The sequence below is a fragment of the Lepidochelys kempii genome, chromosome 3 (assembly GCF_965140265.1).
Source record: "Lepidochelys kempii isolate rLepKem1 chromosome 3, rLepKem1.hap2, whole genome shotgun sequence".
Taxonomy (NCBI): domain Eukaryota; kingdom Metazoa; phylum Chordata; order Testudines; family Cheloniidae; genus Lepidochelys; species Lepidochelys kempii.
This window is the reverse complement of record NC_133258.1, coordinates 150760928-150775832: the sequence shown is the minus strand read 5'-3', so window position 1 is coordinate 150775832 and position 14905 is coordinate 150760928. Positions and strand designations below refer to the sequence as shown.

The 14905-nt window shown below is 42.9% G+C and overlaps 1 protein-coding gene across 1 annotated transcript in view; it reads right to left on the bottom strand.

Moving 5' to 3' along the window:
- DNAH8 (dynein axonemal heavy chain 8) overlaps positions 1 to 14905 on the bottom strand; it is a 577606-nt gene that overhangs the window by 50427 nt on the left and 512274 nt on the right. The window contains exons 78-81 of the mRNA XM_073338555.1: positions 9417 to 9669; positions 9121 to 9311; positions 5318 to 5439; positions 1648 to 1766 (exon numbers count right to left, since the gene is read on the bottom strand). Coding sequence (XP_073194656.1) covers positions 1648 to 1766; positions 5318 to 5439; positions 9121 to 9311; positions 9417 to 9669 — 685 coding nt within the window. The remainder of the gene's footprint in view (positions 1 to 1647; positions 1767 to 5317; positions 5440 to 9120; positions 9312 to 9416; positions 9670 to 14905) is intronic.

The window sequence follows — 14905 nt, the reverse complement described above, 5'->3', positions numbered from 1 at the left end:
TGCAATCTTTCTTTCTTAATAGGATAGATACAAATTAATTATTTTAGAAAAAACAGATTTAAAAAAATTAAATCTTTTTTTAATTTAAATTAAATATGGTTTTATTTTTAAAAACTAAACCTACTTAAAATTAAATATGAAACTGACAAACTATATTAAGGCCTAAGCTTATTCTAATATATTAAAATAATTTAAATTAAATTAAGAATAATATTAAGCAGTACATATTTGCTGCCCAGTTTTAAAGCACCTGGAACCAGTTTGCTGAAGTGCTAAACCCAGCTTTTGTCAATAATAGCCTCTTCTGCAGGTGCAGAGAGTATTTTTTTCATTCAGTTTATTCAGCTAATTCCGTTCAATAATTAGTTCATTCAAAGTTACAAAACCAATTTGGAGTTGAAAAAACTCAGGAAAGCTTATTTTCCTCTTTCAATCTATTAATCACACTAGATGTGAGAGGCTGAGATCTACTGTCCTTCTAAAATCTTGAAGGACATGATGATCAGAAACAATCAGTTCAATTAATTAACTACTGATAATTCTTCCTTTGTTTAATAAATCAATTAATTTTAAATGTAAAACATGTTTTGATAAATGTTTAGATAAAGTTTTTTCTTGTGTATCCAGTACTTTTAAGGTAGTTTTATAAACTAAAAACAATTAAAATGCTGTTTTGGTGCATTAATTGAATTTAAATTTCCATCCAAATAGCTCTTGACACAATACACATAAAATTATTTTGTAAATACAAACTACATCATTCACCATTAAACATTCACCATAAACATTAAGATCCTAATTGCTTAAATAGATGTCTATACATAAATTGTATCCCCTTGGTTACCAAAGGACTAAAATTTAATGTAAAGGCTGTGTTTATTTGAATATAATACGTTCTAATACTTACCAACTAATGAGATCAACCTTTCTTTAGAAAAATAACTAAAAAGTACAAATACAAAACACGATTAAAATCGATTATTTATATCAAGATTTCCTGCTTTCTGATTTAAATCATGATTAAAATTGGTGATTTTTATTTAAAGCAATCCACCCTATTTTTTAGGTTTATGTTTTGTATCGGCAGTTTTAATTAATCAGTGTAGTCAGATAATGGTATTTTTAATAACCCCATCTCTTTTTAAAATCAAAAAACCCTTCATTTTTGAAAATTAGTTATTTTGAAAACAAAAAATAAAAATAAAAATTATGATCATTTTCACAAAAATAAAAAAAAATCATTTTGAAAATATATACAATGAAAATTATTTTAACATTTTCAATAATTTTTTTGGGGGGGGGTTCCATAAGCTGTATTCTCCAGCTCTAGAGTTCTCTTCCTATTGCTGTTTAGCATGGTGATCCTTCCTTAATATTGAAGGTAAAGTTGAAGAAAGGTATTTTCTGGAAAACTATAAACTATATACTAGTAGATGATTCCAAACAAAGAGTTTCCTTTTTCAGTGAGTGGCTGTAAAGTCAGTGAATCTTAATAGTTAAATATTACTGCATACCATATATAGAAACATTATACAGTGCATATTCTATTAACTACAGCACAATGATACACTTCAATATTTTCTGCAATGGTTTTAAGAAACTTATCTCAGTAATGAACAGTGCTCCAAAATCTATGATGATTCTCACCTGATAAGCAAAAGTTTGCGACAGGTATCTAGTGAGTCATTGTATCCATCAGGAATAACTTCTTCTTCAGGAGCATCTTTATCAAACCAACTTTTCCACCCCTTCTCATTACGGGATATCTAAATTTATTACATGAGTAAACACATAAATAAACTTTGCCGATAAGAAAATGTACACAGTAATTTTAGAAAGTTATGTTTTAATAATATCCTTCATATTATTATGCTAAGTAGAATATATGTCACATATATGTCTGTAGTACTTCTGGAGATATATGTATTGTGATATTAAGATGTTGGTGACAGATCTGTTTGAGCTTACCCTGGCTGACCATCCACCAAACTGCTGTGAGGGGAATACAAGCCTCTGGGTCCCTGGATCACTAGATATTTTAAACCTACAAGGCATGAATGGAATCCAGCCACTACCCCTATCTTGGGGACCCTAGACACATTCTTGGGGGCACAGACCCTTTATCTATCACCCAAAGGTGAGAACTGGAATCTGCTGTTCAGCTGCCAAGCCCCTGGATGCAATGGTGACCCTTCGGACTCTCCCATATTTTAAAGACACCCTCTCACAGAACTCCATCTCAAGGTGTGAATTTTCTTGTTTACTGTTTAACTCTCTCACGAGACTTTTGTAGTAACTGTGAAGCGGATAACACATACATATTTTGCACAGGATTTTAACATAATTTCTCTTTTGAACACAAGAGAATACAGAACATTTAGAAAACAATGAACATCTTAACTGCAGTGCCCCTTGGGAGAGCATCTTGGCTTAGGAAGGAAGGCAAAGTCCCTGCCATATGTAGGCCCTTACATGCTGCAGTGCTTCTCTCTCCTCTTGAGTTAGAGACAAAAGGGCCAAAACCTCTAATGCTCCCTGTTCTTGTGTATTTCCCTAGTTTATGTGCCTCTTTCTAACACCTGGCTTCTTTTATTCTGTCTTTTGGTAACTTTCTACTGCTCTCCTCTTCCCCTCTCCCTTCAGACAAGGAGGAAGTATCTTTTCCATTTGGATGCAGTTACTCTTTCAAATAACTACTGTGGTCAAAGCACAATTATTTAAAGTTAAATACTTTCCTATCATTCTCAGTGTGAGGAAGACATGCTTTTCAGGCAGGTAAGGCATAGTGGATACACATACAGAGAGAGAGAGGCAGTCATGATCAGCAGTTTTGATAGTAACTCATGATAACTTCATAATGTCAACCAGAATTCATAAATTGTATAGACAGATTCCCAAATCGTATACTGTAATATTAATGCATTGCAGGGCTAGGAAGGATCACTGTGATAATCTAATATTAAGATATTAGAAATAAAATATTGTGATATTAAGATATAGTCTTCAAATAATTTGTTTTAGAATAGATTACTACCCAAACAGAGAATTATATTCTATGTAGGAAGCTAGGAAGTTCATCTGTTCAGCAGGCTGATTCTACGCTACAAGCATGAAGGAAGAAGAGTATTATAATTGATATGTCTCTCTTAATAATAAAATACTAAGAGATAATAGCTAAAACTGTCACATGTGCCACTATGGGCCAAATGGTCAAAGATGCCCAAGTCAAAAATAACAGCTGATGCTAACCTACAGCCAGCATATTATGCAGCTTTTGAAATGCCAACTGAGAATAAGTCTGACCAGTGAGTGATCAAACCTCTCCTAAAATATCTGTCAAGAGATATAAAGGCTAGAGTAAGACCACGATGATGGTCGCTATATAAAAACCTAAAAAACAGAGACAGAATTGGGATCTGAATGGAGTGACTAAATGTACGTCTATACTGCACGCTTCTTTTGGCAGTGTGTTGTGTACATTTGGACATAGCAGTGTAACCAGTGAGGCACAACTTAGGCAAGTAGAGTAAAGCATGCCTGAAGGGTGTGGGAATGTACACAAGTACATACCCTACAGGGCTCTCTACTCAGCTATGTACTTGCGTACATTCCCACAGCCTTCAGGCGTGTCTTTACTCTAATCATCTAAGCCATGCCTCCCTGTCTACACTGCTATTTTTAGCAGAGTAGTGTCCTGCTCCTTCCTTCCTGCTGGAGTCTTTACCGGTAAAAGGAAAAGTTTCTGGCAGCAAGGAAAGACTCTGGCAGGCGGGGAGACAGCAGGGAAAAGCGTGGGCAGCTCCCCACTGCTGGAGCCTTCCTCCACTGCAGGAAAAGACTCAAGCAGCAAGAGACAGCGGGGAAAAGCTCCACCAGCTGCCCACTGCGAGAGCCCTGTTCCACCACAGGGAAAGACAGCAGTAGAGGGGAATGGGTCTGGTGAGGGTGAGGGGAAATCCCCACTGCATCCCTGCTCCCAGAGACTTTTCTCAATGTAGTGAAAGGCTCCAGCAGCAGGGGTCTGATGAAGTCTTTCACAGACACGTGCATACAGCTTGCTTTTCACTGCATCATGTAACTACGTGTACACTACATACCACTGACACTGGTGTGTAGTGTAGACATAGCCTGAGAGGTGAAGTCTTCTACAGCAAAGCTTCTAAGATCAATGCAAGGAAAACAAGAGGCATGCTGAGACTTGTATATATACTGTATATGAAGAAAGGTCTGGCTGGCTCACTAGGCATTGGACAGTCTCAAACTTCAGAAGTACTGTATCTCCATGAGGCAGGGGGAGCACAGCTTGCTCACTCATAACTCATACAGACTAAAGGAGGAGTGAGGAGCAAATGTGCATAACTCTTGTCCATATGGGGGCCCCTCCCAATCTGGCATTGCCTGGAACCAGAAGTTTAACAACAGCTCAGAAATAGCTCTGTGTGTATGTAACTGCCATGTAAGCCAGAGAAATGCAGATCTTATAACCAAATAATTGAACTCTGAATTAATCTCTCTCTGTTTGTAATACTAAATATTACATGGTTGTTTCTCAGTCACATCTAGAAGTAGTAGTAGTGGGGAAAAGAATAGGGTCCCTGCTTCCCCAAATTTTGAACTATAGGGCTGGACATCCCCACTAATGGTACCAGACACCATCCTGCCTCAGCATGACATTCTGGGCATGAAGTAAGCCTTCCAGGCACAGCAGGTACTTTCCCAGAAACAGATGGGAGCAGTAGCAGCAGGACAGGGAAAGGTCCCCATCTCCACCTCAGATCTTCACAGCCCAAAGACATCAGCAAAGGTAGCAGACTATTTTCTAAAATTTGAATTCTCCACGTTTCCTGTTTGCCCCAACCACCTTCCACATCTCCCTTATAATCCCTTCACTGCTAGATTCATACTTCTTGCCTTCATGCGCCTCTGCCTTCCTCCTCCTCCTCTCCTTCTTCTTTCCTCCGACATTCATCCTTTATATCCCTCCTTCCATTACTTCCTTTACCCCCAATCCCTTCTCACTCCAACTTTACACCCCATATACAAAAATATTAAAAATAAGTAAAAATAAATGAATATTTTTGAAAAGGGAAAGACAGAATCAATGTGCCCATCACTATTCATATCACTTTGCTTCTATGTTGTGCCCCCTTTCCCCAGCCTTCTTCTATTTTTGTCTTTTTAGAAGATAAGTTCTTCAGGGTAGTGATCATGTCTTAGGGGTCTATACAGCATCTAGGATAATGGGACCCCAATCCTGACTGGGACCTTTGGGTATTAATACAATAAAGATAAATAATTGTAACAACACCACCACCACCTGATTCATAATTTCTGCAAATTGTGGAAGTTTGCTCAGTTCCACCAGATTCAGCCATGTCATGTCAAGAATCCACCGGAATGGTTTGGGAGGGCAAGCTTTCAGATCCAGCGCTGCACCTCCTGGAACAGAATATTGTTGTGATGAAATACACATGAATCATGCTTGATATTTCTGTTCTATTGTGCTGAAATATGCTTTGGAACTCAGAGAATTATTATTGCAGTGCAGGAGGAAAAAAGGGATGGAGAGTTTTTCTGCTCACATCTCTCCTGCTTCTTTTTAGATTGGAAGAGGAGGATATCATCTAAGATTTCTAAATGTTTTAAATGTGAGCAGCTATGTTCACTCCTCCAAGATGTTCACTTGCAGATTAAATTTCTATATCTCACTTTCTGAATGCAGGGATCCCTTTAATATATTCACCAGTTCAGTTTGAAAGTATATGTTGGTAACGTAGTATGAAATTATTTATTTTGGAAGCTCATGCCCTTAAATCTGAGAACTTCCTGCTAAGTCCTAAAGAAAGTATGTATTGTTACTGATGAGCAATCAAAAATGTTATCCCTGTTCAACCTCTTGAACAAGAATATATAGTGGTTGCACTTAAGAAGTTATCTCTGTTTTGAGATATCACCTATGTTAAGAAAGGGAACTGCTCTTTGAAACAAGTAGTATCTTTCAAATTAAAGAAATTTTTCAAGAGTGACTATTATATACTCACTACAATATAATGTAGCTATTACCACAACCAGAGCAGAACAGTAAGTGTACACAGCCAGAGCTGACACCAGCTGTAAAGACAATTGACTTAGTTTTAAATATTAATTTTGTATAATTAACTTGAAATATTTGTTCATATATAGGACATATTCTTAGATCCATGTCACAATCCTTCAGATCTAGAATTTACCATCAGTTTTCTTAATTTTTTACAAGGGGTACCCTGCACCTTGCTGTTTTGAATATTTATTTTATTACAAAATGATTTATTGCACTAACATTATTTTAGTGCACAGGAAATTCTTTGAATAATTAAAATTCCCTTTTATCTATGATGATGCAGTGTAGATTTTGCATTTACTTGTAAGAAGAGAAATATTCCTTTATGAAGAATTTCTCTCAAGACAGTCCTTTTTGTGACTACTATAGAAGTAAAGATAAAATGGAATCTTATAATGTCAAAAACAATCCTTCACCAGCAGTGGTTACATGTTCAAAGTACAAACATTAACCAACTAATCCATCAGAGTTTACAGGAAAGCCAGGGAAGGAGGAAGAAACTTGCAAAGGTAGAAGAAAGACTATCCTGAAGAGCCTAATCCTGCATGAAGATCAACATAAGGCCCAGATAAGGAGGGTTTATTATTTCCTGGCTATTTGACATGTAACTGAAGGAAAAGTGGTACAACCCAATTGTTACAGACTGGGAGAGGGATCAGGATACAGAATATAATTTCTTACCATGATTTCCTTTTTGTTAGCAGCTTCTTCCTTGATTTTCCATAAATGTGCAATGCTTTTTCTCTGTAGATTTTGAAGGTATTCCACTGTTGTTGCTCAGGGGCTCAAAAACTACCTCTATCCCCCACTTTAGGCCACGAGAATGGGAAAATTTATGATTACTTATCTGCAAATTTTCCTTTCCTTGAAGGGATACGTCTGTGGCTATAGGGGGCAGAATCAAAGCTGACTGAACAGCTGATGAGGGACTAGACCCCACCTTCTGGAGACCTCCACACCTTAGTTTTGAGATGCTTCCAAAGCTAGCCCCTCTGGACCGTGAAACACAAAATGAATCTCTTGTCCTGCATCAGCACCTTGCAAAAATAAGTTTAACAGATCTCCCTTTTTCAGGAAAGTGCTGGATCTGTGGACTGATCTCTTCGAAAAAGCAAAACTTCTCAGATAAGCAACCACAAATGCTCCCATTCTCTCACAGAGCTAGGTCCACCAAGCCTCAGTGTGAGATTTTGTCAGCAGAGAAATGACCAAATTGTCTGTCAGAGAAAGGATTCCTTTACTCTAAGGAATCACCACAGCGTGCAAGACTCACTTGCCAAAGGCTGCAGTGGCTGATGACTATCTATCTTGTAGAACTTGGTAAATGTATGCAGGGATGATCAAGTTGAAGCTTTACAGATTCATCTGTAAGGGGCCTGCCATTTCTCAGTCCATGATATAACCACTGTTCGTACTGAATGAGCTCTGGAGGATTGAGTTCTTTTACTCTATACACCTCAGCAATGCATCAATGTGTCCAGCGAGAGACTGATGATTTAGATGCATTATTACATCTTTGTTTTGGCTGAAATACAACCAGCAAAGCTGCTGTTTTTCTTATGTTCTCTTTTGTTTTCAGATAACACTTTAAGGCCCACCTTACATCCAGTAAATGCCATAGCTGCTTCTTTGGGTGTGAAGGATGCGGACAAAAAGAAGGCAATGAGAACTCTTGTGATTGATGAAAAATTAAATTTATGTTTGGAATAAAGATGGGATCCATTCTCAAAACTACTTTATCTTTGTGAAAATGCAGCAGGATGGAACAACTAACAAAGCGCTCAACTCTGACACTTTTCGTGGTGAAGCGATAGCGATCAAAAAGATAATTTTGATAGTCTAGCAATACAGTGAAACTGATTTTACAGGTTCAAAGGGCACCTGCATTAAGGCATCAAGCGCAATGCTCAAATCCCAAGATGGAACTATATGCAACTTAGGAGGATGCAATAGTTTGTCCTTCTGGTGGGAAATGGAAGATTTTCTGGATACACTCAAAATTGCAAACAGTGCAGAAACATGTACTTTTAAGATATTAGTCTGCAAACTGAGGTCAAAACCATCTTGTAAAAACATGAGGTACTTTGGCTATATGATGCTGAGTGTCTCTACAACAGGCTTTGAATTTAGACCAGATCCTTGAGTAAGCCCCATTTGTTGATTTTAATCCTACATGCTAACATAGTTTCAATGAGATCAACAGAGTAACCCTTTGGTTCTAGAAACTTTCTCCCAAATCCCAAACTGATAGATTTAACTTGCTTGGATCCTGGTGAAGAACTGGACCCTGGGATAACAAATCTGGCCTTGGATTCAGGAACAATGGTGGCTCCACTGACATATTCACAAAATCAAGAAATGAAGGTGTCCTGGGCCAGTGTGGGACCACCAAGATCACATCAGCTTCCTCCTTTCTGATTTTCTGTATTACCCTGGCAATGAGAGGCACTGGGGAAAAGCATAAAGGAAGCCCTTTGGCGACTAAGCCACAGGGCATCTATGCCTAGGACTCCTGGTCTCTTCAAAAATGGTCTTAAAATTATAGTACCTCTTAGACTTTGCTTGATGCTTGCATGATTACTATGCCACTGTAGAGGAAAGCCTCAATGCTTTGGCAATTTCCTATATGAGAAGAGGGGCAGAGGAGCCAGAGGTAAAATGAGATTGCTACTCCTTGAGAAACAAATAAAAACTATACAAGCTGGTTAGGAAGAGCTGAACTACCATCTTGTTCCAGAGACATAACTTCCGATAGCCTAAAACAGAAGATAGAGCTTAATCTTGGAGTTGCTCACAACAACCAGGGACCACCTCAAATATCACAGGGAACAGGCAAAGCCCAGTTGTGAAGAATCATGGTAGAAGCTGTGCACCTAAGAGCACACTTTGAAATAATGTAAATCAGAAGATAAAAACAAAGTTTACTTTCTACTATTTATAAGTTTAAAAAGCCCAATAACTCACCAAAGGAAATTCAAATTATTATTATTTTAAATACAACACCTTTTTTAATGTTTTACCTTTAATAAGTGCTTGGAACTCTTTGGCTTTGACCTGCCCTCTCTGAAGATCAATTTTTAGTGTCAGAAGAAGGGTAAAAAGAAATTTGTGGTCTTCATAAAGGCCTCTGACAGAATATGTAAATGTTTCAAATGTAAGATACTCAATAATATTTGAGATTCTTTTCTGCGGCAAAGGAGACTTTTCAGATCTAAAGCAGGAAAACAAAATACAAAGCAATAATGTAGTTAATATAAATGTTAACTGGAATGGAAAGAGAAAAATTTCAAAGATAGAGAAATTTATATATTCTTACCTGGCCATGGACTGATCAAATAACTTTAGGAACTGAGCCAGTGAAGTCTGGTACATGTTATTGACCATGCTCATTTCTGTGATAAGAAAATAAAGAATGCTTCCTCGAGTAGCAGCAGGTCGATATTCCTCTTGTGCAGTGTTAATCTTCACTTGAGTTTCTGCTGCCACATATAACTTTTCAGATACTTCAGCAGCTGTTTGCTTAGTTATTCGCAGTACACCAATCAAAGATTCATCATCTACTAAAGAACCTAAAAGGGCAAATATGAAATATATTTAGAATAGATTTTAGATTTTTCTATATGTAGAACTCAAAAATGAAAATTACAGAAGTTATTTACTTAAACTGAAATGATTTATTGAGTTTCACAACTTTTAAAAAATGCAGGTCGAGCAAAACAAATACAAACGTCAAAATACCTAGTTTTGTATTTAGTATGTTAGAGAACTGCACTGATGCTGATGCTGAAGATTTGACTGTACTCATGCAAGCTACAACTGTGCAGTGTGTCTGCTTTCACATGCATACAGTTTACTACATCTACACACAGCACTCGTTGAAAGAATTTCAGGTTCTCTGGATTGGTTGCACTGAAAAAAATCAATGAGACTTAGTCTCCTAAATTAGTTAGGCACTTTTAAAATGTTGCCCCTTATTCTGCAGTCCCTAGAGCAGATAAATTCAGAGTAATATTTAATTAAGGCCTTGTCTACACTGGAAAACTTTTTTGAAAGTTTTTCTCACTATAATTATACAGGTATTACTAAACCAAAAGAGTAGGTCCATGCTGGTTTGTATAAAGTGACTTAAGCTACATCCCTTGTGAGTTATAGCACAAAGTGCTCCTTTTTTCAGAAATATCCACACAGCACTCTGGGTAGATATTCCAGGATGCAGTATTACATAGCAACAGGGACTCCAAGCGTTGCTGTCACGGAGGCGGGGAACCCAGCGCACCAGAGCTCTGCCTGGGATGGAGTCCGAAGGGGCAACCAGCGAGCCATAATAAGCAGTACTCAAAAACAGCTCATGAATATATAATTAGGGACTTTCCAAAAAGGTCATGCAGGGCAGACAAAACTGGCCTGAAGCTGGTTATAGCCGGTTTTCCATGTCCTACAGTGACCTGGCGGCCCCGAGAAAGCAGAAGTTCCCTAACTAGGCTGTAACAAAGTCTTCCGCAGTCCCTTACACTCCTCCCCTCGCTTTCTCGAGCAACATCAGGGACCATGAGGACACGGTGCGGTGGGGAGACCGTGCACAGCAGTGGGAAACTAGACTACGGCCACAAATACAGCAAAAATACAAGCCAAGGAGGCATATAAGGCCAAGGAGGAGACCTTGGACAAGATGGGCGGCCCAACCCCGTAAAGTGGAGAGCCAGGACCAAAGCCAGGCGTCCCCTTGCTGCTGGCGGATGCCCTCCACCAGCTGCCAGAGGCGTTGTAAATCGGCTTCAGTGGAAGGCCCTGTGTCCGTTACATTAAAGCAGCACATGCCAGGAAACTCCTGGCATGGATGGCCGTGTTGGAGCAGTAAATAATCAACAGCTAGCCTGTTCTGCAGCATTCCCTGACGTACCTCTCCCAACTCGTGTGAAAGGAGTGCGAGGTCAGGTTGATGGCTTTCGCAACCGTACAAGCAAGGTGTTCCACCGCATGATAATTATGCGCCACCAACCCAGGAATGACAACCAATGAAAAAGCAAGAGCCGCAGCCTCGGCCTCGGAAAATAACCTTACATCAGCTTTACACGTGAAGTCAAGGGGGATGGCATCTCTCCTGTGGCGGGCAGGGAACTGTGAGGGGTGTGGAAAGATGAGGGGGGCCACTCGGCCAAGAGCACAGGGGCCCCCTGAACTATTGGCTGGGATGTAGGTATAAGCGATCTTGCCACATAAGAGAAACCATCCTGTTGGCAGTTTCATATGCTCATATGCAAATGAAACATTAGTACGTTCATTACAAATCAAATCCATATTCGTATGCTCTGCTGCAACATGCCTGGCATTCACAAAGGACATACAAGAGGAGGCAAAAGTGACATTGGCAAGGCGAAAAGAATACATGGACGTGTCTAAATCATATTGGGCTGGACCCAAGGCATACAAATCCGTATAAGTAATAGTCTTATTCATTGTCTTAAGTAAGGAGTAGTGCTGCACAAGGGCCGGTGCGGTACAGACGCCAATGAAACAGGTCTCCATCAAGGCTCCCATGGCATATATACGCAGTAGACAAAACGATGTCGCGTTCACAGCACTTTGGGCTAGTACCAACCAGGCGTTCATGGCTGAGGTGGCAGCTCCTCCAGCTGTGTTACTCATAACAAGCGCTGCGACAAGCGGGAGAGCTAGACCATGCAGAGATGGTCTTCTCCCTCTGGGAGTATGTACACCCATCCTTCCCCAGTGGTGAAGACGACGGCGGCTTGTGGTTCACGTTGCGGTAACGTCCACCACATGCTAGTTAGCATGTGCCACTCGGCCTCGCTCAGGACACTGGTTTCCAGACCGATGGGAGGTAAAGGAACAAGTTTACACAGGGCCTCCCCTCACTCCCAGTGCACTGGTTCTGTTACCACGTTGGCGCACGAGAGGGCGCCTAACCAGCAGTCCGAACTCAACCAATACGGGGGATAGAATCTCATGCCGGAAACCAACGGGTGTAAGGAAAACCAGACATGGTGGCTCACATTGTAACTGCGCTTGGGCGGGCCAAGGGCTCACCTCTTGTCCAGCCTGCAGGGTATAGGGGTGTGGTGCATATAGGGTTATGAGGCCCGGCGTTGGGTCAATCACACCCCGTGCCTGTATCAAATTTACCCGTAGGAGGGTAGGTATGGTAGGGGGAAAAACCAGCCGCTGGAAGGGTGTCTGGCTACCTAGTGAGCAATTGTTCAGTAGCCAGACAGCCTGTTCCAGCACCCCAGACCATCCGCAGAATGTATGGGTGGGGGCAAGGTGACGGATCTGGTCCTTCAAGAGCCCTTTCAGGCGTTCGATAAGGCCACTCGCTGTCGGCGTGTAGGGCAGATGGTAGTGCCAATCCACTGCTGCGTCTGCAGCCCAGGTTCGCACTGCCTGGGCCGTGAAGTGGGTTCCTTGGTCACTCTGCAGAGTGCGTGGAGACCTGTAGCGGGAGCACAATTGCTGCAGCGCAGCTAACGTGGTGGCTGCGGCAGCGGTTGCACTAGGATACACAAATAAAAGGCAAGTATATATATCGACAGCTGTGAAGGCATACTGCTGGCGTCACTCTTGAGGCAAGGGGCCGATATAGTCCACTTGCCAATCCTGACAGGGGCCAGTAACTAGATAAATTTTACCGGCTGGTCCCAAAAGGGCGATGGGCGCCAAGCGGGAGCAGACCGGACAACTGGCATGGACAGTTCGACACGCCGCCAGGGGTAGGGAGACGCCTTGGCGGAGGGCTGTAATTTGCGTTGCTCGGGCTCCTCGGTGGCCTCCCTCCACATGGTACCATTCCGCTAGCTGCAAGGCCTCTCCTCGGGCCATATCGTCAGCCACCGCATTCCAGTGGGCCTCGGAGGTTTTCGCCTTAGTGTGGGTGTCCACATGTCGCACAGCCAGAGGGGCCTGTCGGGTGTAGCGTAGCAGTTGCTGCCAAAGCGGAGCTCCCCATAGGAGCTGGCCTGCGACTTCCCAACCCTTCGCCTCCCATGCAGTTATCCAGGTCTGGAGACCCTTATACGGTACCCAGCTGTCTGTATATAGGTAAACCCATGGTGGGGCGCCCTCAATCGCAAGGGTGGCGGCCCGCAGTTTGGCCCACTGGCTGGAGCCGGCCATTCCCCAAGCCATCGCAACTATATCTGCATAGGGGGTATAGGCTATGGCCCACCACTGCCGGGTTCCCTGAGCTGTATAGGAGGCTGATCCGTCCGTAAACCATACATATTCCTGCTCTCGGTGGACACGTGGTCCACCGGGGGGGACCTCCCCTACTGGGGAGGAGGGCACGGGGTCTTCCACTGGGGGCAGCTCATCAGTGCGGGAGGGTACATGCTCAAAAGTGACAGCCCCCAATAACAGGGCATGTGGGGTGGAGAGGGAGGGCCAGCCCAGCAGCATGCACTGTTGCAAGTAATGCTTCTGCTTAAAGTGGGTTGTGAGCTGTGCAACCCCTGTCTGCATTTGGGCCGGCTCTGCCCATACCCAGTGCCCCAGAGGAATGGGCATGCGCATAATGACCAGTGTGGGGCCTGTTATGCGCTCGGTATCTTGCAACGCCCAGACCACTGCCAGGATCTGCTTTTCCAGGGAGGTGTATCTGGGTTCAGTCCCCCTCAATGTACAGGACCAGAACCCGATAGGTTCCTTTTGCTGGGCCCCTACCTGCTGCCATAACCCCCACGAAACCACGTCTGCCACCGTGGTGACCTCGAGCTCAAAGGGGACCCCAGGCTGCGGAGTGTGGAGCCGAGCATGAGCGTGCAGGGTCAAAAGGCACTTTGATGGCTCTGCTTCCATTGCCAGGGCGCCGCCTTTTGTACCACGGCCTGCTAGGGCTGCATAAGGAAGGCTAAATGGGAAATGAAGGCACGCCAGAACCCAAGTAGACCAAGGAAGGCTTGCAACTCTTTCTTTGTCTGGGGTGGGGGATAACGCTGCACCGTTTGTTGTACTTTCCGGGGAATTTGCCGCTCTGGCCCCGCCCACATGATACCCAGATAGACTACCGTCTGCGTGGGGCCCTGGATTTTATGCGGGTTCAGAGTCCATCCGCGCGCCTCCAGGCCCGTAACGACTGCGTGCAACGTATCCGCCCCCAGTTCACGGGAGGGGCCAGATACCATCACATCATCAATGTAATGATAACACCGGGTCACGTCTGGCAGCCCTAGGTGGGCAAGGTCTGCACTCACCAACTGATGGCAAATCGTTGGGGAGTGCTTCCAGCCCTGCGGCAAAACACAGAAGGTGTACTGACGAGCCTGCCACGAGAACACAAACTGTTCCTGACTGTCAGGAGCAATGAAGATGGAGAAAAAGGCATTAGCGAGGTCTATGATGGCATGCCAGGGCAGGGCAGCTGCCGTGATACGCTCTATTAAGGTCACCATGTCCGGCACGACAGCCATCAGCAGAGGGGTGACCTTATTCAACTCGCGATAGTCAACTGTCATACGCCAAGTCCCATCTGGTTTCCACACTGGCCACGGGGAACTATTGTATGGGCTTAAGATGGGCCGGATAATCTTGGCTTCTAACAGCGCACTAATCGTCTGGGTAATCTCCTCCTCCCCTCCAGGGAGGCGATACTGTCGTTTTGATACTACAGCTGTGGGGGGAGGCAACACCACGGGCTCCCAATGGGGGGCGCCCTGTAGGATCATCAACACCCGTACCTCCCGGACCCAAGTCGCGCTTACATACTGGGGATGTCCAAACGCGAAGAGGCCGTACTGGTTATCCACAGAACAACCCCACAGGACGTCGATGCCCAGTATGTGTTCTCCAATA